Source organism: Notechis scutatus, chromosome 2 (genome assembly GCF_049901735.1).
Source record: "Notechis scutatus isolate UNSWTSFEM ecotype Mainland chromosome 2, rNotScu1.2, whole genome shotgun sequence".
NCBI classification, from domain to species: Eukaryota; Metazoa; Chordata; class Lepidosauria; order Squamata; family Elapidae; genus Notechis; species Notechis scutatus.
This window is the reverse complement of record NC_142010.1, coordinates 24,734,347-24,760,378: the sequence shown is the minus strand read 5'-3', so window position 1 is coordinate 24,760,378 and position 26,032 is coordinate 24,734,347. Positions and strand designations below refer to the sequence as shown.

The 26,032-nt window shown below is 46.2% G+C and overlaps 1 protein-coding gene across 2 annotated transcripts; it reads left to right on the top strand.

Annotated features, from left to right (window-relative positions):
* Positions 1–455: 455 nt before the first annotated feature.
* TEKTL1 (tektin like 1) lies at positions 456–25,174 on the top strand. 2 transcript variants are annotated; one of them, XM_026683044.2, is made up of 8 exons: positions 456–537; positions 5,462–6,038; positions 8,069–8,173; positions 12,200–12,398; positions 19,612–19,778; positions 21,735–21,830; positions 22,485–22,598; positions 23,450–25,174. In XM_026683044.2, exons 2-8 carry the CDS (start codon positions 5,484–5,486, stop codon positions 23,648–23,650), a joined length of 1,437 nt encoding a protein of 478 aa, XP_026538829.1. In that variant the 5' UTR covers positions 456–537; positions 5,462–5,483; the 3' UTR covers positions 23,651–25,174. The 2 variants fall into 2 exon arrangements, with proteins under 2 accessions (XP_026538829.1, XP_087809897.1); XM_087953771.1 differs by lacking the exon at positions 456–537 and adding an exon at positions 1,387–1,547.
* The last annotated feature ends 858 nt before the right edge of the window (positions 25,175–26,032 follow it).

Genomic DNA, 26,032 nt, shown 5'->3' with positions numbered 1-26,032 from the left:
ATTGCTTCTTCTTGGGCTTTTTGTGGATCTACCCATTTATGGGTGGCCGTCTTGGGTGTCTGTGACCTGTGACCTGGACTTCTTGTGAGAAGAGCGCAGTTTCTTCTGAGAGAAAGCCAAGAGATCCTTGGGGAGCTCGTAAAAGTGGTCTTCCTCTTTGTTTGGGTTCTTCGAGTCCTGCTTCTCTTTCCCATACACTTTAAAGGGTAGAAAACTAAAATCAAAGGGAGCTCCACACAGCGCAAACCTGAGTAGGCCGGCTGTGGTTCCCAGAACAGGTTTCTCAGCTACGTTGCTGCTAGAGCTAGAACTGGGGAAGGCAGCGGGCATTGTGAGGCGAGCACCCGTTGCCACAGCAACCGGCATCTCCGATGCAAAAGGGACAGCTCGGCCCGAGCCAGAGACAGCCTGTTGGGAGGAAGAATTCACAACCTGATTGTGAGGCTGAACACGTGCCTCACAAACCCTCCCGAAGGCTGGAGCGGAGGCCGGTCTCCTTAACGTGGCCTCAGAGATCTCCGCTTTTTTTGCACACAGGTAAATATGGCGCAGGAGGACCATTTCATCGGACGCTTCCCTGACTCACTTTGGCCATGAAATGGGTTGTTGTGGGAGTCCCAGTCTTTGTGTTGCATAAACCGGGACATTGGATTAATAAAAATCACAGGGTTGAACGCTTTAGGGAATGGCCAATTTTGTCAGTGTAGCCATTGTCTTTTGTTAACTCAGTTTAGTGAGTTATGTGAATGCAGCCAGAGGTGGTGGGGCTACAGGGTAATGCATCTGAGTTTTCCAGGGATTTGTACAGTGTATGTTGGTGGGAAAGAAAGTTTGAGGGAACTTTGTCAATTAACCCTGTCTTATTGTGGCTTTCCCAGTAGAAGACTAGATCCTGCAGCAATACTAATTATTCTTTTTTACCTAGGTAGTCTAAACTAAATGTCATATATTATGGAATATTCTGTATTCACTTTGAATATTGACATACTGCCACAATAATATATAGCTAGCCAGTTTATAAATCAACTCATGAAAAATATGGATGCTGTAAAAAAAAAATCAGTAAAATTTAATCATATAAGAAACATAGAGTATCCTTTGTTTGGATAATTGCATCCAAAGGCTTGTCTAAAAAGGCTGTTTCCATCATTTTTTGATAGGGGACCAAGATGGGATCTACCCAGATCTTTGCTGTGGGGGTGGGGAGCATATTCTAAAAGGTCGAAGTGTGGAGCATAAGAGAAGCATTGTTTCCAGGTTCTGACCTCTTCCATGAACACTCAAGGCTTCTTCCATATCTTTTGCTTGTCCGGACAGTTTAAAATAAACCTGTGTGACACATTCATTCCCCTTTCCTTTTTTTTATTCTTACCCAAACACTCTCAACAGAATTCCATGCTCAGCTTTGTGAATTTCAGTGCATATGAGCCTCTGTGGCGCAGTGGTTAGAGTGCAGTACCGCAAGCTACTTCTGCAGCCAGCTGCCTAAGTTTGGCAGTTCAGATCCCACCAGGCTCAAGGTTGACTCAGCCTTCCATCCTTCTGAGGTGGGTAAAATGAGGACCCAGATTGTTGGGTGCAATAGGCTGACTCTGTCAACCGCTTAGAGAGGGCTGTAAAGTACTATAAAGCGATATATAAATCTAAATGCTAATGCTAATATGTATGCTTCCTTTGAATAGAACACAACTTATCTTGTTTAGACGATTCCTTTTGAATAATTAGTAAACATCCGGGTTTGGGTTCTAATCCTAAATTTAAGCCTACGACACTGTATTTGTCCTCTTGTGATTTGAAATTCTCCCTGTTGTTTCCAACATTTGGGATAATGCAAGAGCTAGATTGTTAACAGTACCCCCGACTAGCTTTGGTGTTGCAGCTTTCTGCTAATCTAATCAGCATTAGTGCTCCAACATTGGAGGTTTCTAAGAAGAGACTGGGCGACTATTTGTTTGAAATGGTACAAGGTCTCCTGCTTGAGCAGGGGGTTGGACTAGAAGACCTCCAAGACTTCCAATGCTGTTAATTCTGTTATTGTTATTCTCTTAATCTCCAAATCATCCTATGGAGGCCCAGGTATCTTCCAACTTTTTATGGGAGACTGGGCGGAATGGGCCAACTCGCTGCAGTCAACTCATCACTGCCAACTTGCTATGATCAACTCGCCAAGGCCAACTCGCCATGGGACAACTCACCAGGAGACCATTCAACAGTACAATTTAATTATTTGTCATTCACATTTCATTTTGCCCCTCCTTTTCCATCCTTCTTTTAAATGATTCTATTCTACCACTTCTTCGATATTAGTGTAACTCTTGTCCCGCAGTGAGCTGTCCTGCGGCGGGTTGGCTATGGCGATTTGTCATAGATCCAGGCAGGGATTGGTCAAATTTGCTCAAGGGGTAAAGAATGATCTTCTACAACAGGGGTGTCAAACTCAGTTTAATTGAGGGTCACATCAGGGTTGTGTTTGACCTTGATGGGCCAGGGTGGGCGGGGCCAGGGTTGGTGTGGCTAGCTTGACATCACTCATGTTGGGGGCACCTGTGGTGACCCAAGTGCTCTGCCAGTGAAAATGGGCTCCTGAGCTCCATTTTCAGCTGCAACAGCTCCATTTTTGCTGGCAGAGGCACTGTGGGCAGGTCCTCTGCTGTTTCCAGGGCAGCCCCGCGGGTCAGATCTCAGCACCCTGCAGGCCAGATCCAGTCCGCGGGCCTTGAGTTTGACACCCATTCTAGAGCAAGAGCTTGGTGTCAGTTGCTGAGTTCAATCTCCTGATTTTCTGACTCCTCAGGGTCATGTGCTTCACCTGTTTCCCTTTCCACAGGACTTACTCTTTTGCCCCTCCTAAGGGGCGCCACCTGTTCTACTGAAGACATTCTCATTTTCTGCAATACCGACATGTTGTGGCTCCGATTCCTGAGCCTGCGTTGTTAGAGGAAGAGGACTCGGAAGATGAGGAGGAGGAATTGGGAATGCCTTCCTCCCCAGGACCTTCCTCTTCGGCAATGCCTTCCTCCCTGATAATACCTCAGGTTTCAGCAGATAACCGAGAGGGACAGCCTGAGACTAATCAGGAGGAGGAAGGCATATCGGAGCAGCCTCTGACAGGGAATCAAGTAGACGAATGTTGGCTTGATCCGAGGCAGCGTCGCAGGAAGAAGTGTGAACTGCAACGTAGGAGGCATGGGCGAATCAGAGAGTGAGCTGAGTTATTGAGACACACCCCACAGGGGATAAAAGTGGGTGTGTTTTCTCTGGAAACTCTGTACGGCAGGGTCCCCAACCACCGGTCCGCGGACCTGTACCGGTCTGCGGAACAAGTCTTACCGGCCGCTGGTTGCTGGGCGCCGCCATCTTTTTTGATAGTGCTTCGGTGAGCTTTTCCGGTAGAAAGCCATTTCTACCCGGAAAAGCTCACCGAGCTTGGCGCGCCATCTTTTTGATGAAAAAGTGCTTCCGGTGAGGTCACCGGAAGCACTTTTTCATCAAAAAGATGGCGGCGCCCAGTTGATGCCGGTAACTGGGCACGGCGCCCAGCTGATGCCGGTACTGGGCGCGCATAAAAAAGGTTGGGGATCACTGCTGTATGGGACAAAGTGTTACTTTTCTGTCAGGCTTCGGTGTGTTTTGTTTCTTGAAAGCTTTAGTGATTAATTCTTCTGGTTATCTTGTCGGACTTGGCAGGCAGCGTTTGTTATAATGCCAAGAACATTGTCTGTATAAAGGAATTAACTCTGTAAATACTGAATCTTCTTGCCTCCCTGTATTTGTCGGAGTTTGGACTTTTCATCTTCCTTGGAAAGGTGAGACATAACACTGACATATTGCAGCATAGAAACGAAGTCCGTAAGCCTTTTACTTTCTCCATTAAGGACACAAGCTTCCAGTTCCAACAGGTTGGGCTTCTTTTTGAGCAAGAGGATTACACCCACCTCACAAATTGCTGAGAAACGTGTTTTGTTCTCCACACTGCTTGAAGTTTATTTGAGTATCCCTCTGGCCAAGTCTTAATTGCTCTCATTATTTGCTAGCTCATTGATCAAGCAGAAAAATAAATTACATTCAGGTCATCCTGTCAAGAGTATGCATGTCTGTAGCAGGCTTATTGCTGAATGTACGTATATTTCCATCCATCCAAACTCGTTATGAAAAAAAATAATGTAAATATAGCACAGCTGTAGCTTTAAGCAATAAGCAAGTTATAACTGCTATAGTTTAAAAAAGAAGCAGCAGCAGCTGAAGAAGCAATAAATTATTCAAAATGTAAGAGATTATAGCAGTTCTGGAAACTGAGGAGGGAATGGAGAAACAAACAAGTGATGAAATGTTTAAGGACACTCAGGGGCTAATAGCAATGAGTGTTCAAGAGAGAACAGCATATGAAATAGAGCAAATTACAGGAAGAATTTGGACAACCTAGGCTATTGGCTACCCTATGAAGATTAGAATTCGAATCATTCCCTTGCTGACTGTATCATATTAAAAACTGAACTTTAATATCTGAAAAGTTGATTGTTCTATTCCCATCCACTCAGTTTCTGGGCCCTCCAAATAAGTTTACCTATCTTAGATTCCGATACCGAAAAAGTAATTTCTCTGAAATGTCAATATTCTCACATTGTCAAAGTCACAATCGCGAGTCAGGGAAACACCTGCAAGTATTAAAATAGAGATGGACCTGGGGATATTCCAATTTTTAGAATTATCAAACTTTCAATTCCAAATAATGATAGGAAAGGGGACTGAACAAAAGTCCTTGGTGAGTTTGGTTGTCTGCCTGCAGCCATTTCATGACCTGACTAGGTAATATCATCAGTGCACTGAGCAAAGAGAGCACCAAGGGCTCACAGTTCAATCCTGCGCTACACATATTGTCTTCTATTGGGAGTTTTGTGTTGAGGGCATGGCTTCATGTTCAGTGGTGGGATTCAAAATTTTTTACTACCAGTTCTGTGGGGGTGGCTTGGTGGGTGTGGCAGAGGAAGGCTGGCTGCAATCTCCATTCCTCCCCCCTCCAGGGAAGGTTACTGCAAAATCCCCATTCCCTCCCCACCCCACTAACCTGCTTTCCAGCTCTGTTCTCCTGTGCAGTGCAACAAAAGAAGACCCAGCCAATCAGCTGGGACTCGGGAGGCAGAGAAGAGATGGGGGCGGGGCCAGTCAGAGGTGGTGTTTGCTGGTTCTCTGAACTACTCAGAATTTCCTCTACCGGTTCTCCAGTACTGGTCAGAACCTGCTGAATATCACCTCTGTTCATGAGACACCCTATATTTTATCAGGTGAAAAGGTCAGCATGCCAAAGTTTGGTTTCCTTCTTTCCCAGTTCAGATCATTATGCCACTGATTGCAATTCCCTTCCATGACCTCACAACGTGAATGCCACACCTCCCCACGTCATGCCCTTGGCGTGGAATCCTTCCCTGCTAAAAATGTAACATTGACTCCTCTTCCCTGACAGGCCCAGGACTTCAACTGCAGTCATGGGACCTCCTGCTCACCTGCTGATAGGTCAGGTTGGTGCTGAGAAGTGGCACAAGGACACACGTACAACAGTACAAGAAGCCACTACATTGACAAAACGATGTGGCAAGGAGGCCCTGGATCTGTGGCGTCCTGCCAAAGTCCCTGGCCAAGCTGAGGAAACACCATACGAGCGCAAGCTGAAGATTGACTCCTGGAAATTCAAGATAGATGTCTCGGATTCTGGAGAGGTGAAGAGAAAACCCCCAGAGGGGCCAGGAGTGACTCTATGGAAAAGCAAAATGAAGCCTCCGCCTTGGGTTTGCAAGTTAGCCTTGCCTTCCTCCAGGGACTATTGCAACACAAAGAACAATGAATATGTGGCTCAGTACTTCAGGGAGACACGCCTGGTAGTCAGTCGCATGCGCCAGGCTCTTATTGAAATCAACGAGCAGTTCAAGGGAATAATGCGTATGCGGCAGAAATTGGGTGCCATGTTGGATAAAATCTGCCAGGGCCTCGTGACCAACAAGCAGAGCAAAGCCATCCGAGAGCACCGGGCAGAAACAGAAAAGGTGAGATCAGCATTCCTGTCAAATCCACCTCCTTCCTTGATTTGTTGTTATAGTTGTTCAATCACTAAGCTGTTTCCAACTCTTTGTGAGCCCATGGACCACAGCCCGCCAGGTCACCCTGTCCTCCACTGTCTCCTGGAGTTTGCCCAAATTCATGTTCAGTGCATTGATGACACTATCAAACCATCTCATCTTCTGCTGTCCCCTTCTCCTTTTGCCTTCAGTCTTTCCCAACATTTCTTCCAGAGATGGCATTCAGCAGGTTCTGACCAGTTCTGGAGAACCGGTAGCGGAAATTTTGAGTAGTTCAGAGAACCGGCAAATACTATCTCTGACTGGCCCCGCCCCCATCTATTCTCTGCCTCCTGAGTCCCAGCTGATTGGCTGGGTCTTCTTTTGTTGCCCTGCACAGGAGAACGGAGCTGGAAAGCAGGTTAGTGGGATGGGGAGGGAATGGGGATTTTACAGTAACTTTCCCCTGCCACGCCCATCAAGCCAAGCCACACCCACAAGCCACGCCCACAGAACCAAGTAGTAAAAAAAAATTAATCCCACTACTGATCTCTTCCAATGAGTCCTGTATTTCATTTGGTGGCCAAAGTATTTGAGATTCAGCCTCAGTATCTGTCCTTCCAAAGAACAGTCAGGGTTGATTTCTTTCAGGATTGACTGATTTGATCTCCCTGGTGTCCAAGAGACTCTCAAGATTTTTCTCCAACACCTCAATTTGAAAGCATCACTTCTCTAGTGCTCAGCCTTCTTTATGGTTCTACTCTCACAGCCATTCATTACATGCTAGTGAGTACCAAAGACTCACTCATGGTTTATTCCTCTTAATACATTACAAATATCAGTTTTTCAAACTCTGATCTTCTTTTATAAGGTGATCAGTATACAGTAATGGTGTTCACCTATCACAGTAACATCATATAATATTGCTTGCTTGGTTCCACCTGAGTTCAGAATTAATTCAGCTATTTTAAATCGTAAACTGGAGTTGCGACCTAATGCATTGTATGAACCCAGCTCATTGATTGGGCAAGCCATGATTAAACTATTCATAGTTCAGAAAAAATGAAGTGTATCAGTATCACCTAGGAGGAAAGTAAGCACTCAAGCACTCAGTATTAGTACAAGGAAATTGTTTTGCTGTTTTTTAAAGAATGTATGTGCAAAAATATTGTGTTCTTTGCATGGCACATCTAATCATGAACAAACTTATTCTGAAGAACTGACTAATGATTTCCTTTTTCCAATATTTGTTATATTTAATACAGATGTTCTATTTAATTACCTGAGCTATTATTGTGGCAAGAGTTAATTTCCATGGATTTCTTTAATTAATTTTTATAACTTGTTCTGAATTTGTGAGCATTATTTTGAGATCATGTGGCAATGTGAATGACTGAATGAAAATGTACTTTATCAGTCTTGAAACTATTATTTAACTGAATAAACTTTCTGTTATATGATAATAATCTTGTCTAAACTTTTCATAAGAGATTTTATATTTTATGCCTTTCCAGCTTTCTCCATGATAGTACATTAGATAGACAGATAGATAGATAGATAGATAGAGAAAGAGAGATATGGATGATAGATAGATAGATAGATAGATTGATAGATTGATAGATGATAGACAGATAGATAAGAAAAATAATAAAGACAAAATTGGAATAGTAATCACAATGAGTTGCCCATTTCGTCTGATTTTATTTTAGGAAGATTTTTTTTTCTGTTCTTCTATTTGTGTATCCTGACACACACAATTTAATTTGCTATCAACCATTCTTGTCTTGGAGAATTATGCTCAATGACTACACATTTTTTTTAATTGATTGTTTGATGTGCCAGATTCTGATGCATTCTCTGACAATCTTATTTATATTTACATCTAATTGTTTTTAGTGGTTATTTAAGACTGTTTTAATTATTGATTTTATTGCATATCACCATTTGTGAGATGGGTAGGTATATAAACTTGTCAAACAAGCAAGCAAGCAAATAAATATTTCCTTTCTGGCATGTAGATATCTGACAAAGTAGATGTACTCATGAAATGGGAAAAGGAGGAATTTACGAAACTGAAAATCAAACTGCAGGATATGATGGCCTCATCAGGAGAACATCTTAAGGTAAGGAATCAAATAGATGAAAAAAAGGAAGGCAGGACCCCATGATCCATACTGGTAGATATTCAGTGGCTATTGACAGATGAAATAAGCAAAGCAGAAAATATAGCGAGGCTTTAGATTTGTCCAAGATTTGTGTATTTCATGGGAAAGAACCAGTGAAATTACCTTTTCAAAATCTGTAATCCTCTGTACCTCAGAGATTGAAAACCATATCTTGAAAGATGAAATTCTGACCAGTTAATTTGTATGGAACTGAGAATCACAGCTGGTGGGACAGCACAGTTAAGTTTGTACTTGGCAAACTTAGGGCTGTGTGGAACCCCAAAGCAAAGGGACTGCTCCTTGCTTGGCTTAGAGCAGGCAGGGTGCTCCTAAAACACAACTCAGTCTGCAGTTATCTGTAAGGATTGAACCTAGATACAATTTAAATTTTTCAGAGTTTCAGGCTCTCTTATCCTAGGCTTATCCTATAGAAGCCTGCTGAAGTACAGGTAGTCCTCGACTTACAACAATTTGTTTAGTGACCATTCGAAGGTACAGTTAGAAAGTTACAAGAGCCATGGTGGCGCAGTGGTTAGAATGCAGTACTTTAGGCTACTTTTGCTGACTGCCGGCTGTCTGCAATTCGGCAGTTCAAATCTCACCAGGCTCAAGGTTGACTCAGCCTTCCATCCTTCTGAGGTGGGTAAAATGAGGACCCAGATTGTTGTGGGCAATAGGCTGACTCTGTAAACCGCTTAGAGAGGGCTGTGAAGTGGTATATAAGTCTAAGTGCTAGGCTATAATAGCATTGGAAAAAGTGACTTATATGATTGTTTTAAAAAGTGACTTATATGATCGTTGCAGCAACCCCTTGTTCAGATGATCCAAATTCAGGTGCTTGGCAACTGTCTCATATTTATGAACGGTTGCAGTGTCCTGGGGTCAAGTACCCTTTGTGATTTTCTGACAAGCAAAGCCAATGGGAAAGCCAGATTCACAATAACCGTGTTACTAACTTAACAACTGCTGTGATTCACTTGAAACCTGTGGCAAGAAAAGGTCATAAAATGGGGCAAAGCTCACGTAACAACTATCTCACTTGGCGACAGAAACTTTGGGCTCAGTTGTGGTCGCTACCTGTAACTATTACTAACGCAAAGGTACTGAGAATTGGGTTAACATGATTATGCCAGTTGTAGAAATGGAGGATTTAAAAAAAAATCCTCTATTTGCCATTTAGAAATGGCTGAGGATCTCTGTTGGAAAAGTGAAACTGCCGCTGCAGAAGGCAGTTTACTGAGGAGAGAATCCAAATCATTGCTGGTGTCAGCTAACCCAGAGATAGGGCTTCTTTTCTTAACTTTGGGGCAGTGGTGGGATTCAAATTTTTTAAACTACCGGTTCTGTGGGCATGGCTTTGTGGGCGTGGTGTGGGTTTATGGGTGTGGCTTTGTGGGCATGGCTGTGGAAGGATACTACAAAATCCCATTCCCTCCCTACCCCACTAACCTGCTTTCCAGCTCCGTTCTCCTGTGCAGGGCAACAAAAGAAGACCCAGCCGATCAGCTGGCACTCGGGAGGCACAGAATAGATGGGGGTGGGGCCAGTCAGAGGTGGTATTTTCCGTTCTCCAAACTACTAAAAATTTCCACTACCGGTTCTCCAGAATTGGTCAGAACTTGCTGAATACCACCTCTGTTTTGGGGGCTACTACAGCCAAGTGGAAGAGGATTGGGCTAGTTTAGGATTATATCTAAGCCTAATTATAAGCCTTGTTGTTGTTAGTTGCAAAGCTGTGTCCGACCCATGGACAACGTTCCTCCAGGCCTTCCTGTCCTCTACCATCTTCTGGAGTCCATTTAGGCTCACGCCGACTGCTTCAGGGACTCCATCCAGCCACCTCATTCTCTGCCGTCCCCTTCTTCTTTTTTTGCCCTCAGTCGTTCCCAGCATTAGGCTCTTCTCCAGTGAGTCCTTCCTTCTCATTAGGTGGCCAAAGTACCATGTTTCTCCAACAATACGACCTCCCCCAATAGGAAGTCCCAGCATGCTTTATAGGCATAAAATCAAATTAAGCCCCTCCCCCCAAATTAAGGCCTATATTGAACATGCAAAATGGGGGGGAATGGTGGGGGGGCTGGCCATTAGGAAGTACTTTTGTTGCATACCCGGATATGGTGCTGCCTACGTTGACCTCGGCGTTGGTGGGGCACTTCGTATCGGGAGACCTTTTGCCACTGTTGCTTTCCCTTCTCCTCGTGCTGCCGCGGCTTTTAAAGCAACACCGTGGCATTTGGGACAGCCATGGGCGGCAAGCCAGGGCTCCTCCCTGCAACTGGAGCCCGGCGGAGACACTCGGCTTCAGGCGCTCCTGTCGCCGCCTTCCCTTTGCCTTCAAAGGCAAAGCCAATTCTTTTAAAAACGACGCCCTACTACCGGTATGACAAAGACTCCCCTGCCCGAGAGGGCAGCCCAACCCCACGTGGGGAGGCGAATCTCCCAGGGCCGCAGCTCACCCCGGGAGAAGCGCCCAGCCGTCATCCCTGCCTGGCGCCGGGCAGAGCGCAAAGAGCTTCGCCTGGGGCTCCCAGCGCAGCTGACAGGCAGACCCTCCTGCCCGGTGGTGGAGCTCTGGCCAAAGCAGCGAGCACCTCCCCACCGGACCCTCCGCTCATCCCGCCAGAGCCATGCAGTCTGGGCAGAGCTGGGAAAGCGAGCCGCGGTGCGCACCCGCCTGCCAACTGAAAGAGCCGGGCTGACCTGAGCTTGGCTTCCTTCCCAAGTCCCTCAAAGCCCGAACCCGAAGGGGCCACTGGGAGAGGCTGCCCGAGGCAATGATAGCGCCCACCCGTCCGCGGACAGGGAGGCAAAGCGACAGCAGCGCTGCTTCCCTGGCCGGTGGGTCTGGCGGAGAGAGCCCGAAGCCGCCACCCTTTCCAACCATCACTTAGCCCGTCCCTGTCCTCACGCATCTCCAAATGCGCCGGCAGCTCCAAACGCTGCAGCGGCATGGGCATTGGGCAGAGGCGCCACTCAGCGGGGCTCAGCTCAGAGGAGGACGCGGCGCCTTGCCTCCCTGTCCACGGATGGGTGGGCGCTATAACTGCCTCGGGTGGCCTCTCCCAGTGGCCCCTTCAGGTTCGGGCTGGAGGGACTTGGGGAGGAAGCCAAGCTCGGGTCGGGCCGGTTCTTTTGCTTGGCAGGCGCACGCGCACTCACGGCTCGCTTTCCCAGCTCTGCCCAGACTGCATGGCTCTGGCGGAGTGGAGGGTCCAATAGGGAGGCGCTCGCTGCCTTGGCGAGAGCTCTGCCACCGGGCAGGAGGGCCCGCCTGTCAGCTGCGCTGGGCGCCCCAGGCGAAGCTCTTTGTGCTCTGCCCGGCGCCAGGCAGGGATGGTGGCTGGGCGCTTCTCCCAGGGTGGTCCGATCCTGCTCTGTGGCCCCAGGAGATTCGCCTCCCCACGTGGGGTTGGGCTGCCTTCTCGGGCAGGGGAGTCTTTGTCGTACTGGTAGTAGGGCGTCACTTTTAAAAGAATTGGCTTTGCCTTCGAAGGCAAAGGGAAGGCAGTGACAGGAGTGCCTGAAGCTGAGTGTCTCCGCCAGGCTCCGGTTGCAGGGAGGAGCCCTGGCTGGCCGCGCATGGCTGCGCCAAATGCCGTGGCATTGCTCTAAATGCCGCGGCAGCACGGGGAGAAGGGAAAGCAATGGTGGCGGACGGTTTCCCGATACAAAGTGCTCCACCAACACCGAGGTCAACATCCAAGCCATCACCGCCCACCCGCCCGAGGATGCAAGGGGGGGGGAATTAAGTCACCCCCGAAAAGACGGCCTAGCTGTTTTTTGGGGGGTCAAAAAAAAATAAGGCCCGGCCTTATTTTGTGAGAAACACGGTATTTGAGTTTCATCTTCAGGATCTGGCCTTACAAAGAGCAGTCAGGGTTGATCTCCTCTAGGAGTGACTGGCTGGATCGCCTTGCAGCAAGCTGAATAAAAGTATTTGTTTCATCTTTGGTTTCTTCATTATCAGCACCCAATTTATTGCAGGAACTAGCTACATGCAGGGAAACCCTCAACACCCTGTGTGGCGAACGTGGTCGTGTGCTCGACCTGATGCCCCAGCCTCTGCGCATGGTTCTCTTAGGGGCTGGACGTGACTCCTGGCTTGGCCTAGACCGGCCCTCATCCCCCTGGGTGGAGAGAAATGAAACCCCAATTCCAAACCCCGTGGGACCATTCACACCAGGTAATTGCTTTAACTTTTGGGAAATGTACAGAAGTAAATTCTTAAGAGACATAGTTTGATACGGCTTACTGGTTATCAAGTAATAATACAAAGGAAGAAACAGGTTAAATGCATTTCACATTTTAGCAAATACTTATCTTTTCCTATTGTATCAGTGGCAATTCAAGAAACAAACTACAAATGAGAACGTTACCTGTTGAAGGACAGGCTTTTACAGATACCTGTTGCAGACAAATTTACCTGCCCAGCCCTTCATAAAGTGGGAAAATTTATAGGCTCTTGGGTTGCTTTTTTCTAGGATTTCTCAGAAGTTCCACAGGCAACTAATTAATGTACACCTCTTAAGACCCCCATAAGAACTCATCAGAATCCTCAAATGGTGTAGTTGCTACAGTATCTCGCACAAAACCAAGGGGGTGTGGCAGACTGTCCAGAGATTCAAAGACAAAAACAATCAGCAGATAGGAAAGGTTTGCTAAAATGACGGCCTGAGGAAAAAAAATTCAACACTTCAAGGAAATTAGCACGATTAATAAGCTAATTAATAAAGAAGGGCTACGTGATTTATCTCAAATCTCTAGATTCTTGCTCTAACCCTCAATTTTTGGCATTAAAACTAACTGAGAAAAGTTGGGATAAATCTTTTTTTCTCCAATCATGCTCTGCAGTTAAGGAGCTTGGTGTCTATCCAGACACTGAAAAGATAAACATCCCTCAGAGTCAGCCCTGTATGCTCTCAAATTAAGTGCTTTCCTTCACAGATCAGACAAGCAGGCTAGAGCATGTATTTTCATAAGGGGATCATCCTATCAGGAGAAACCTCATCACCGCTGTTTCTCCTTTCCACTTTTAAATCTTTATTATTGTTATTTCTGTCCCCTCAAATTCATAAAAAAGAAAGGATAAAATGAGAGGCAAAGATAAAACCAAAACGAAGTACAGAGATGATATTCTCTTCTCAAGCCAAATTTCCAGATATTGTTTTCCCAAAATACAATCTACCTTGAAAGTAAATCCTAGCTAGATTTTTACACACGTGCCCAATATAAGCCCTACCCACCCCCAAAATAAGCCCTAATTAAGATCCCGCCCACTCCAGAGTGCATGGGGGGGGGATGGAACTGCCCTACTACTTACCTTTGGACAGTTGTAGCTGGGCCTTGCACACCCCAACACCTGCCTCGCCAGCCCATTTCTTCTGCAGCCAGCAAGGCTTTCCTGAAGGCCTCAGTAGCTGATAACAAAGATCCGGATCAATCCAGAGCTCTGTTATTGGCTGAAAAGGCCTTCAGGAAAGCCTTGTTGGCCGCAGAAGAAGAAGTTCCTGAAGGCCTCTGTTCTGTACAAGGAATTAACATACTTGCAAACCTCGCTACGGATTGGCTGGCGCGGCAAACTGGATTGGTCGGGCAAGCCGCCCGGATTGTCCGTTAGGAATCTCCCGCTATTGGTTGAGCCAAGAGCGGGGAGATTCGAACGATGTCATTGGCGCTGGCCGCCGCGGCTTGGAAATAAAAAGCCGGGGTTTTCCTTCCTTTCCCAAGCATGTACTGGAGCACAATAAAGAGCTGAACTTTGTCACTGACTCCGAGCTTCCTTCCTCGACGGACACGACACTGGCGGACGAAGGTGGGATACAAGAAGGAACCACCAAGCACGGTCCGGAGGAAGACAAAGACCAACACGATGGCCGGCCTTACTCCGCCCGCACAATTCAACCCGACTACCGAGGACTGGGAATCGTACGCTGATCGTTTCCAGATGTACCTCGAGAGTAACAACTTGAAGGATGCCAACGGAAACAAGAAAAGGGCTGTGTTCCTGACACACTGCGGGCCCGCAGTGTTCAAAATGGCGAAAGCCTCGCCAAACCCGCCGACGTAAAGACAATGGACTGGGCCGACCTTGCGCCATTACTAAAAACCACTACGCTCCCACCGTGCCCATCCTCATCCGACGAGACGAATTCTATCGGGCGAAATCAGCGGCAGGACGAGAGCATAAACGCTTCATAGCTGCTCTAAGGGACCTCGGGGTTGTGCGATTCAATGAACTAGACGACGTCCTCCGAGACCGCGTGGTCCTAGGTCTCCGGACCAGGCGCTGAAAAGCCGTCTAATGGCAAAGGGGGACATCAGTCTCGATATCGCCCTGGCAGAAGCGTCCGCCGCCGAAGCCACCAAGAAATCGGCAGCTCGACTACGGAAAGCGGAGAACGGGGACCGCACCGACAACCCCGAGGCTAACCGCCGAGAAACCGCCACACACCATGGCGACCTGACTCCGCCTCGGACACCCCAGACGAAGGAGAAGAAGAAGACGCCCATCGGCTCCAGACAAGACGAGACCAACGAGGTCGTAAGTCGGGGACCCAGTGTGCGGGTGCGGGGGCAACCACTACCGAGCAGACTGCCGCTTTTTTCGACGCGACCTGTCGAATTGCAACAAGAGGGGCCACATCGCCCGAGTCTGCCGGTTTCGGAAAAATTACAGCCCCGACGCCGAGAGCCGAGCAACCGCCGGCGAGACAACACCTCCCCCAGGAACCGAGAGCACCAACCCGACACTCGTTGGAATAGGGACAGCCGGGGCCGACGAAACGGGGAGACCAACAGAGGGAGGAAACCCACCAGACACTCACAATGGCCACGCCGACCAACGATACCGTAAGATCTACGTGGAAGTAAGCATCGAGGGACTTTGCTGCATGGAGGTGGACTCGGGTCCTACCTTTCCATGATCGCCTGGGAAGAAATCAAGCGACTAGTACCAAATCTCCACAAGGCTGAGCTAGAGAACCAAAGATTGATAGTCAAAGACTACCAAGGGAACCGCATCCCCGCTATCGACCGGACAGTTCAACGTAGCCTTCAAGGACCGCACCGCAAAACTTCCCATCACAATAGTGGACCGGAACCGACTCAAGCCTCCTGGGACTCCAATGGTTCGCACCATTGGGCATCGGGTCACCGGGATAAACCGCACTGAGGAAACCGACTGGGAACAGCAGCTGGCTAAGGACTTCCAGGAAGTATTCGACGGCACCTTAAGCAAGTACCGGGACCCCCTATCTCTTTCAGTTTAGATCCAAACGTCAACCCCATCCGCTAAAACCGAGGCGGGTGCCTTTCGCGCTGGGGAAAATAGACGAGCAGCTCGACAAGCTCGCCAAACAGGGGGGTGCTGCAGCCAATTGATCACGCCCGGTGGGAGACCCCAATAGTCACCCCAGTTAAGCCAGACGGGTCAATAAGAATTTGTGGGGACTATAAGGCCACCCTCAACTGCGCCCTGCAACAAAGCACATACCCTGTCCCAGTAGTGCAACATCTACTTCACTCACTGGGGGCAAAGTCTTCGCAAGCTCGATCTGGCACAAGCCTATCAGCAGCTGCCGGTCGATGACTTAAACCGCCGAAGCACAGACTATTGTCACCCCACCGGGGGCATTTCATTGTAACTGACTCCAGTTTGGAGTCAGCGTGGCCCCGGGATTTTTCAAAGCCTCATGGAGAGACTCCTACAAGGAATAAAAGGGGTGGTCCCTTACTTCATGACGTACTAGTATCAGCAACCAACCGGGAAGAACTAGAGGGTCGCTAAGGGAAGTACTAGAGAAATTCAAAGGGCCGGTTTAAAAGTGAAAAAGGAAAAATGCCAACTTTACACAGAGAAAGTCGAGTTTCTGGGATACCTCCTAGACCGACATGGCATCCACCCGACCAGGGACAAAGTAAAAGCCATCAAGGAAGCCCCAACCCCCAAAAACAAAACAGAGTTACAGGCATTTCTGGGATTACTCAATTTTTATAACGTGTTCTTACCCCAAAAGGCAAATCAGCGGAGCCTTTGCATAGGCTACTGGATAAAACAACAAAATGGTCCTGGGGGGACGCGTGAGGAAACCGCATTCAGGAAAACAAAAAGACCTGCTAACCTCGGATGCCGTCCCTCATACAATACAACGAGACTCTACCCCTTACCGTCACATGCGACGCCTCACCTTTGGCGCCGGTGCCGTCCTCAGCCATACCCTAACGGACGGAAAAGAAGCACCCATTGCATTTTTCTCAAGAACACTTAGCAAGCCAGAAAGAAACTACAGTCAACTAGACAAGGAAGCCCTTGCCATCGTCGCAGCCGTAAAGAAATTCCACGAGTATCTTTACGGCCGCGATTCACAATTATCACAGATCACAAGCCGTTGCTAGGAATCCTGGCGGGAAACAGGGCCACACCGAACATCATATCCCCCAGGATGACAAGGTGGTCCTTCTCGCCGCTTTACTACCGCTCACACACCGCCCGTAAGACAATCACCCATGCAGACGCACTAAGCCGTTCACCATTACCCGACCTCGGCGACGACCCAGCACCCACGACGACCACCCTCAGCATAGAGGCGCTACCCGATCTGCCCATAACCGCGCCAGACATTGCCCGAGAAACAAATAAAGACAAACGACTGGCGCAGGTATTGCACTGGGTAGAGAAAGGGTGGCCGGAAAAAGACAACGACGAATCATTCAAACCCTTCAGAAACAGGCAAACCGAACTATCTCTACAGAAAGGTTGTTTGTTATGGGGGACAGGGTGGTCGTACCAGAGAAGTTGCAAAAGAAAGTGTTAAAACTTCTGCATGACGGGCACCCAGGCATCGACGAACAAAAGCCTTGGCCAGAAGTTACGCGTGGTGGCCAGGCATAGACAAAGAAATTGAAGGGTGGGTGGCCAGGTGTTCACGCTGCCAAGAAACCAGACCAAATCCCCTGCCGTGCCAATATTAGAATGGGAGACCCCAGGGGACCATGGTCTAGAGTACATATAGATTTTGCCGGTCCCACAAGGGGACACACATTCCTCATCACGGTGGACGCTTACTCCAATTGGCTGGAGGTAAGCGACATGAAAACCCCACAACTGAAGCCGTCACCAGGGTACTAAATAAACTGTTCGCGACCCACGGCCTTCCTGATGTCATCGTGTCGGACAACGGGCCCCAATTCACCTCGCTGGAATTCGAAAATTCCTAGCAGAAAGGGCATACGACACGCCTTGACAGCGACGGCTCATCCGGCGTGCCAACGGTAGGGCAGAACGGATGGTCCAATTCACAAAGAAAACCATCCAGAAAATCGAGCACGGGATATACAGGAAAAAATAAATAAACTGCTTCTAATACAACATATAACCCTAACACGACAACAAACAAAAGCCCGGCAGAATTACTGATGGGGAGGAAACTAAGGTCCCCACTTGACAGACTACACCCCACATACAACCCGGAGAAGCCCCCGGACTCATCAAGCAAACACCGGGCATTTAAGCCAGGCGATGCAGTCTCACGCAAAACCTTACCGGAGACCCACTATGGGTTCCGCAACTATAACCCAAATAACAGGTCCCCATTCATACAGACTACAAACAACGGACGGACAAGCATGGAAACGCCACATAGATCAGTTAAGATCTCGAATAAAAAACACAACCGACACGCAAGCAAACACAGACAACCCCATTAACACTAACCAAGGAGGGAGGGAAAATACAGGGGACCAAGAAAGAATAGAACTCAACCAACTATACTCACCAGATATCAGCCAACTCGAAGCCGCACCAGGGAAAAGCAGCCAAGCCAGCTCGACCAGCCCGGAAAGACCAAGCGGGAGCTACTCACCAGATATCAGCCAACTCGAAGCCGCACCAGGGAAAAGCAGCCAAGCCAGCTCGACCAGCCCGGAAAGACCAAGCGGGAGCGGCAAAAGCCGCAGCTCGACCAACCCGGGTAGACCGGGAGGAGCTGCAGCAGCGGCCCACACTCCAGACGATTCCATCAAATAGACTGAGAGCAACAAAACCCCGACCGAACAGGCCGGGAACCAGGAAACAACTGACCTGCGCGGGTCCAGTAGACAAGTACGGAGCCCCGCCTACTTACGGGACTACGTTGCGTAGAGAACGAACCAAGAGGGGAGGGTGTTCTGTACAAGGAATTAACATACTTGCAAACCCAGCGTTGCGATTGGCTAAAGCGCGCGGCAACCGGATTGGTCGGGCAAGCCGCCCGGATTGGTCGTTAGGAATCTCCCGCTATTGGTTGAGCCAAGAGCGGAGATTCGAACGATGTCATTGGCATCGCGGGCCGCGGCTTGGAAATAAAAAGCCGGGGTTTTCCCTTCCTTTCCCAAGCATGTACTGGAGCACAATAAAGAGCTGAACTTTGTCACTGACTCCGAGCTTCCTTCCTGCGACGGACACGACAGCCTCTGACAGCGAAATGAAGGCCGGGGGCGACATACACAAGTGAGGTTAGTCAGTGGATGACATCCCCCCAAAATAAGACCTGGTGCCTTTTTTTGGTGGCAAAAAAATATATATGAGAGGATCTTATTTTGGGGGGAAACACGGTAGATGTACTATACCAGGGGTCCCCAACCACCGGTCCGTGGACCGTACGTCCGTGGAACAAGTCCTACCGGGCGCTGGCTTGCTGGGCGCCGCCATCTTTTTGATGAAAAAGTGCTTCCGGTGAGCTTTTCCGGGTAGAAAGCTCACCGGAAGCACTTTTTCATCAAAAAGATGGAGGCGGCAAAGCTTCGTGAGCTTTTCCAGGTAGAAAACCATTTCTACCCGAAAAGCTCACGAGCGCTGGCACCGCCATCTTTTTTGATGAAAAAGTGCTTCCGGTGAGGTCACCGGAAGCACTTTTTCATCAAAAAGAGATGGCGGCGCCCAGCTAATGCCGGTACCGGGCCGCGCCATAAAAAGGTTGGGGATACCGGGCGCGGCGTAAAAGAGGTTGGGGATCACTGTACTATACTACAGTATATTAGGGATGCACTCATTTTTAATTGGGCTAATCTAGTTGGCCCAAGAGTTATTGGCATATTCAAGATTTTAGAATTTTTTCCTGAGAAAACACTGCAGGTAGATTTAGGAACTTGCAAGTGGTAATGACCTCAATCCAGAGACTTAGCCCAGCACATAACTTTTAGTCCAATTCTATGATTTAAAGGTAAATCACACAAGCAACATAGGAGAAATTTCAATTAAAGAAGAGTAGATTTTTTTCATGAATAACCTGGCCTTGCCTATTCCACTGGCAAAGAAAAGGAATCAAAGCTGGATTGAATCATAAGCTATATTCAACAAGCAAAGCAGATTTGAAAAGAACTCTTTATTTCCTCTTCATTTCATTACTGCTATTCTCCAGAGTGTGCGGGAGCTATAGAAGATGCCCGGCGTCTTACTGTTCTCACCAAAGAAGTGATGCTTCAGTTACAAAAAAGTATCAATGAGGCACAGGATACCCGCAATGCTGTGCACAATGCCATTGAAAACAGATTGCAAGGCAAGATGGAGGAGACTCTCGGTCATAAGGTAATGGGAGATACCCTGGTAGGTTTACTGTAACATAGGTGACGTTTAGTCAGACAGACAATCAATCAATCCACTGATCTGCGCAAAAAGCAAGCAAATTCTGAGGCAACAAATATAAATTTTAATAAAACTAAACGATTACAAAATGGAAGTAGGTTGATATCCTGTTCTGTTTCTTAGCAGCAGCATGTCATTAGGGTTTTGTCTTTCTCTAGAACAGAATCGAAAACATATGCTACTCCCCGCACCCCATCCCTGCAATTTTCTGGAGCTTGCTGCCAAAGAACACAGCGTAATTTTTTAGAATAATCTGCTGATGGATAGAAAGAAGTCCAACCTTTGCCTACCCCACTGCCCAGTTCACACAATTTGTTAAAACACTGACGACTGGATAGTTTGTGATTTACAGTCTCAAATGGCAATGCCCTGGCTGATCCCATACATTCAGCAGAGTTGTCCCTAGTCAATATTTAGAAGGGACCTTCTAGCACAGCAGTGGCTAAACTTTTTGGGCTCCTGTGCTAAAAATGTTGCATGTGCTTACACGTGCGTGCTAGTGTGCCAGCACCCAGAAGGCAATGCGCGTGCGCCCCCCACCCCCTGCACATGCGTGCGCAACCCCCCCATCGCCCCCTTACCTGCACTGCACCTCCCAGGTGATTTTCGGCCTCCCAGTCTTGAGGAAAGCTTCTGCAGGCTTTGCAGGCCAAAAAATGGGCCCATTTCGTCACTTTCGGTATTTTCGGAGGTACAGGAAGTGACAAAACAGGCCTATTTTTTGGCCTGCAAAGGCTTTCCTCAAGCCTCTGGGAGGCCAAAAATCAGCTGTGAGGTGCATGCATGCGCAGTGAGGTAAGTCTGCCTGTGGCTCGCATGCCGGCACAAATGGCTCTGCATGCCACCTGTGGCAGGCGTGCCATAGGTTCGCCATCATGGTTCTAGCATTTCCAGGACTGAAGACTAGGACAGGAAGGTTGAAAAAACATTTCTGAAGAAGCCAGAAAAGGTAAATTGGCTTTACCTTTTTAGTCTGTGGTTTTGTTTATGTATTTGTTGTTCCTTTAATGTTACATGGCTGCCCATCTCACCCAAAACAACTGTAGGTGTCATACAACAAAGTTGTTGAGGACCCAGCTATCGTTTTCCATGCTGTATGAACCGGGTCTTATTAAGCCATATTTGCTCAGGCATGTTAAGTGAAGGCAGAAAATACAGGTTTTTTTAAAAAAAATCCAGATTTAGACCTTATATTAATTCAACCCATCAGAATCTCTCTTTCCTATCAGTTTTTAATGGAACTTAGTGGACTTCAACTCCCAATATTGCCTAGTCAATATGCTGCCAATATGCTGTCAATACTGATCTACACAGGTAGTCCTTGACTTACAACAGTTCATTTAGCGACCGTGTGAAATTATGGCACTGGAAAAAGTGACTCGTGACAATTTTTCACACTTAGGACCATTGCAGCATCCCCATGGTCATGTGATCAAAATTCAAATGCTTCACAACTGACTCATATTTATGTCGGTTGCAGTACCCCGAGGGTGTGTGTCATGTGATCCCCTTTTGTGACATTCTGACAAGCAGTCAATGGGGAAGCCTGTTTCACTTAACAACCATGTCTCTAACTTAATGACTGCAGTGATTCACTTAACAACTGTGTCAAGCAAGTTCATAAAATGGGGCAAAACCCATTTAACAAATGTCTCATTTAGCAACAGAATTTTTTGGGCTCAAATGTGGTCATTAAGCCGAGGACCACTTGTACTTTTAACAGCAGACCTTTTAATCCCATCCTGTTCTCAAACTTTGTATCTAGAGAAGTGATGGATACTAAGGATCCTCCTGATCCTAGGATGTAGGGCTTAAAAAGCTTTAAAATTATATTTGGAACTTTAGCATGTCTGATAAACCCTGGTTCAATTATTCCTTTATTCTCTCTCTCCATGCCAGGAAAAATTAGATATAACTCTGGGAGGAACACGCAGTACTCTGCACCGCTGCCAACGTTTCCAGCATGAGATGCGTCTCAATCGTGGATTGACACTGGTGAGATATGAAGGGCTGGGAGCCACCTGTGCTGTAATTCTCTCCCTTAGCCCACTCCAACTCTGATTGTTTAGAATAGAATAGAATAGAATAGAATAGAATAGAATAGAATAGAATAGAATAGAATAGAATAGAATAGAATAGAATAGAATAGAATTCTTTATTGGCCAAGTGTGATTGGACACACAAGGAATTTGTCTTGGTGTGTATAACAATAGCACTTAGACTTATATACTGCTTTATAGTGCTTTACAGCCCTCTCTAAGCGGTTTACAGTCAGCATATTTGGGTCCTCATTTTACTGACCTCGGAAGGATGGAAGGCTGAATCAACCTTGAGCCTGGAGGGATTTGAACTGCCAAACTGTAGGCAGCTGGCTGCAGCAGAAGTAGCTTGCAGTACTGCACTCTAACGACTGTGCCAGAGGCTCCTCAGTGTTCATAAAAGAAAAGATTTATTTAAAACATTTATATAGCTGCCCATCTTTCAACCAATTCTGGGTAACTCCCAATCAAAAATTAAAAAAAAAACATTGAAAACTATGAAACACAATATTTAAAATATTTATATAGCTGAATTAGCTGGAGTTTGATTGGAAAAGTGTTGCTTTTCTATCCATTAGAATCCATCTTTGCTTTGAATTTATATCTACAGGGTCCTGAGAGTATGAAGTACCTGGAGACACGGGAAAAGCTGACACGGCCAATGGTGCGGACGTATCAGAGACACGTGGGAACACAATTGCCTGAAGCTACAATTGTCCAGCAGGTAAGGGTATATTTCTAGCCTTTGTGTAGGATGTATGACACAGTCTTACAGACCATGAATTTTGGCATGGTCAGAAAATACAGGAAGTTTCTCAAAACAGCACTAAAGCCATTTTTAGCAGGTGAGCTTAATTGTTTGTTTGCTAATTTGGTCAGTGAGACTTGCAGTGTTTATGCCATAAAATGCTAAATTGAATTATCTGTGGGGTTCTTGGTGCTCTTTTCTTGGTGGTTTTCTCATAGACATTTCATTATCCAACTAGGTAACATCATCAGTGCTAGAAGGGAGTGTGGTTTGTTCTCTGTTTATATACAGTATAAGTAGCTTGCCCTGTCACTGTTGGTGGAAGTTTTTTTTTTAAATAGTTCCTTGATTAAAACACCTCAATAGCAGTCAACACCCAGATAATCAGAGATTAACACCAGGATTAACATCAGACCAACAGTCAAGCAGCAAACAATATCCCAAATGAGGAACTGCCAACTTAAACAATCAAAGAGTAAACAACAGCCTAATCAAGGAATTACCAAGAATTAAACAACAATCCCATCAAAGACTGGCAGGGCAAATCACTTGTATATAAACAGAGAGCAAACCCCACTCCCTCTATTCTGATGATATCACCTAGTCAGGTAATGAAATGTCTGCAAGAAAACAACCAAGGTCAGAGAGCACCAAGGACCTCACAGTTCAACCCTGAGTTGGAAATATTCTCTTCTATTGAATTAACTGTACACCTCATTGTGATGCAAAACAGTGGATACAAAACTGACTTGCAAATATATCCTCTCGGGCTTGCAAACCCTTCCTTACTTTTTCTTCTCTACTGTTGCTTTTTTTTTTTTACCCAGTCCACTGAAGAGTTAGATTGCAGCATGGAAGATACGGCCATGAATATCCAGCATCTAAAAGCCACTCAGAAGTACTTGAACGAATGCATTCATAACAAGCTGACAGGCTATGAAGTTGACGGTAGTATCAAACGGCTGCGGCAGCGCCGTATGCATCCACGCACCAACATGAATGAGATTTTTGAATTGGTCTATACCTAGGAAGCCCGGCAAATAATTCATGCTAAAATAAAACCTGGATACTTATAGTAGTCAGTTTCTTTCTAGTTGAGGAGGGGAAAATATTCAATGGGCAGTGATAATAGAATGGAATACCAAATTCAAAATATTCTTAGTCAGATTCCTAAAATAGAAGGGAATATGGCTGCTTAACGTAGATTGTGGTGTAGAAGTTAAGATAGTAGAGGTTAAGGTAGTGGGAAGACTCTGGTTCAAATCTACCATTAGCTATGGAAGCTCACTGGATGACTTTGGGCTATTAATTCTCTCTCAGCTTAACCTACTTCACAGGACAGCTGTGAGAAAATATGGAGGAGAAAGCACTATTTAGCTCCTGCAACAAAGGCAGGAGATAATTCAGTCAAACGAAGGTCACTGTTACTGTTTTCCCCTATTGTAAACCTAATTACTAAATCCAAATTTATGTATAGTAGCAAAATGTTTGTGCTAAATACTGAGCACACAATACACAGAATCAAAGAACTGGAAGGGATCATTTAAAGTCAATGTATTGTGTCTGAGGTTCTTAATACTTTCCTGCAAGAGACCAATTTCTTTCCTCCTAATTTAGGAATTAATTTTGATTTTCTGGAAAAAGAAAAAACAGAGATCCAAGTCCACTAGTGAGATATCTTCTTTTTAATAGGTGCATTCTTGTATTTGTTATACCATTCTTAAGACATATAAGATGTTAATTCTCCCTGGATATTGTAACTTCTGATTTCAGAATCTTTTCTTCATTGAATGGAGATTCTTTGACCTGATATATTGCAGCCCCACCATATGTAAGAATGAGAAATCAAACTGTCATGTTAATTTTTATTTATTTATATCTTACCTTTATTATTTTTTAAAAAAACAACTCAAGGTGGCAAACATACCTTATACTCCTTCCTCCTCCTATTTTCCCCACAATAAAAGCAACCCTGTGAGGTGAGTTGGGCTGAGAGAGAGTGGCTGGCCCAATGGCTGGCATTTGTGCCTAAGTTGGGACTAGAACCTATGATTTCCTGATTTCTAGCCTGGTGCCTTAACCACTATATCAGTCTTTAGGACATTTTTAGGCACCATAAAATTACTAAACCTATTGTTTTAGGTTTTTTTGTGAATCTATTCAAACCCAGTATCCACATAACAACACATTACTTTTTTCAGCAGGACTCTCTCAACCAGCTGCCCTGGACCTGTTTTTAATATGTGCATAGTACCAGAGAGCTACCTTTATACTGACTGCCAGGAGGCAGGCACTTACACAGCTAGTTTAGGTCCTCATTGGGAATTCATAGTAGTAGACAGATAAATGTTATTCTACGGGATTCAAACCTCCCACCAGAAATTGAACTCCTAAAGTTTTACACTTCAAATGATTGCATACAATGCATTAGCTATCTAGAGGAGCTATCTAGATTCTGGCCTCAGTAATTGCAGGGAAGAATATATGGAAGCTATCTTCCCTTAAACTTTTAGAGCAGCGAAATACTGATGTTAAATTATGTCATGTCTCTGTATATGGGGATTTTTACTTAATTCTAATAGCTACAATTGTTTCTGTAATGCCTCTGCATATAGCAATAGTTTAAGTTACTGAAATAAATTATCTGGTGATGATTTAGTGCTGCCAGGTTTATTGGGAGAACTGTGTGGACTCTGGGGACAATCTTACACAATTTTAATCCTTTAAAACTTAACATTGATTAAGATGTTGGGACATATCAAATAGTTCTTCAGCATTAATTTTTGTGAAGAAAGAACTAAAGCAGATGTTATTCGTACAAGTGCCACTTGGAGGGAGATTCTCTCATGAAAGGGTTAAAGGAACAGAATTATTCAGTTCTTTTCTCTAGAGAAGTCCTCCAACTTTTCTGACACTCATGACCTTTATGACCTCCTCTGGATTACTGCAATGCACTCTACATGGGGCTGCCCTTGAAAAGCATATGGAATGCAGCTGCACAAGTAGTAAATGGTGTTGATTACTTGGCACATGCAACAACACTATCCTCTGTGTTGCAGTGGTTGCCAGTTTGCTTCTGGGTACAATTCAAGGTGCTGGTTGCCATCTTTAAAGTTCTTTATGGCTTTGGACCAGGTTATCTGGGGCACTGTCTTTTCCCAGTTGTTTCTACCCAACCAATCTAGTCTGGCAGGATGGGCTGCCTGGGTCCTGCCAGCCAGGAAATGTGATTTTTCTGCTATAGCACTTGTCCTATAGAACATTCTCCCTCTGGAGATCAGGATAGCCTTGACTTGCTAAGGTCCTAAAAAGGCTTAATTATGTATCTAGGCATGAGGGCCCAATGGGACAAGTGTCCCATCTCCTGACAGTGACAAAACCCATGGATTATAAGTTTTTTTAACTGCTGT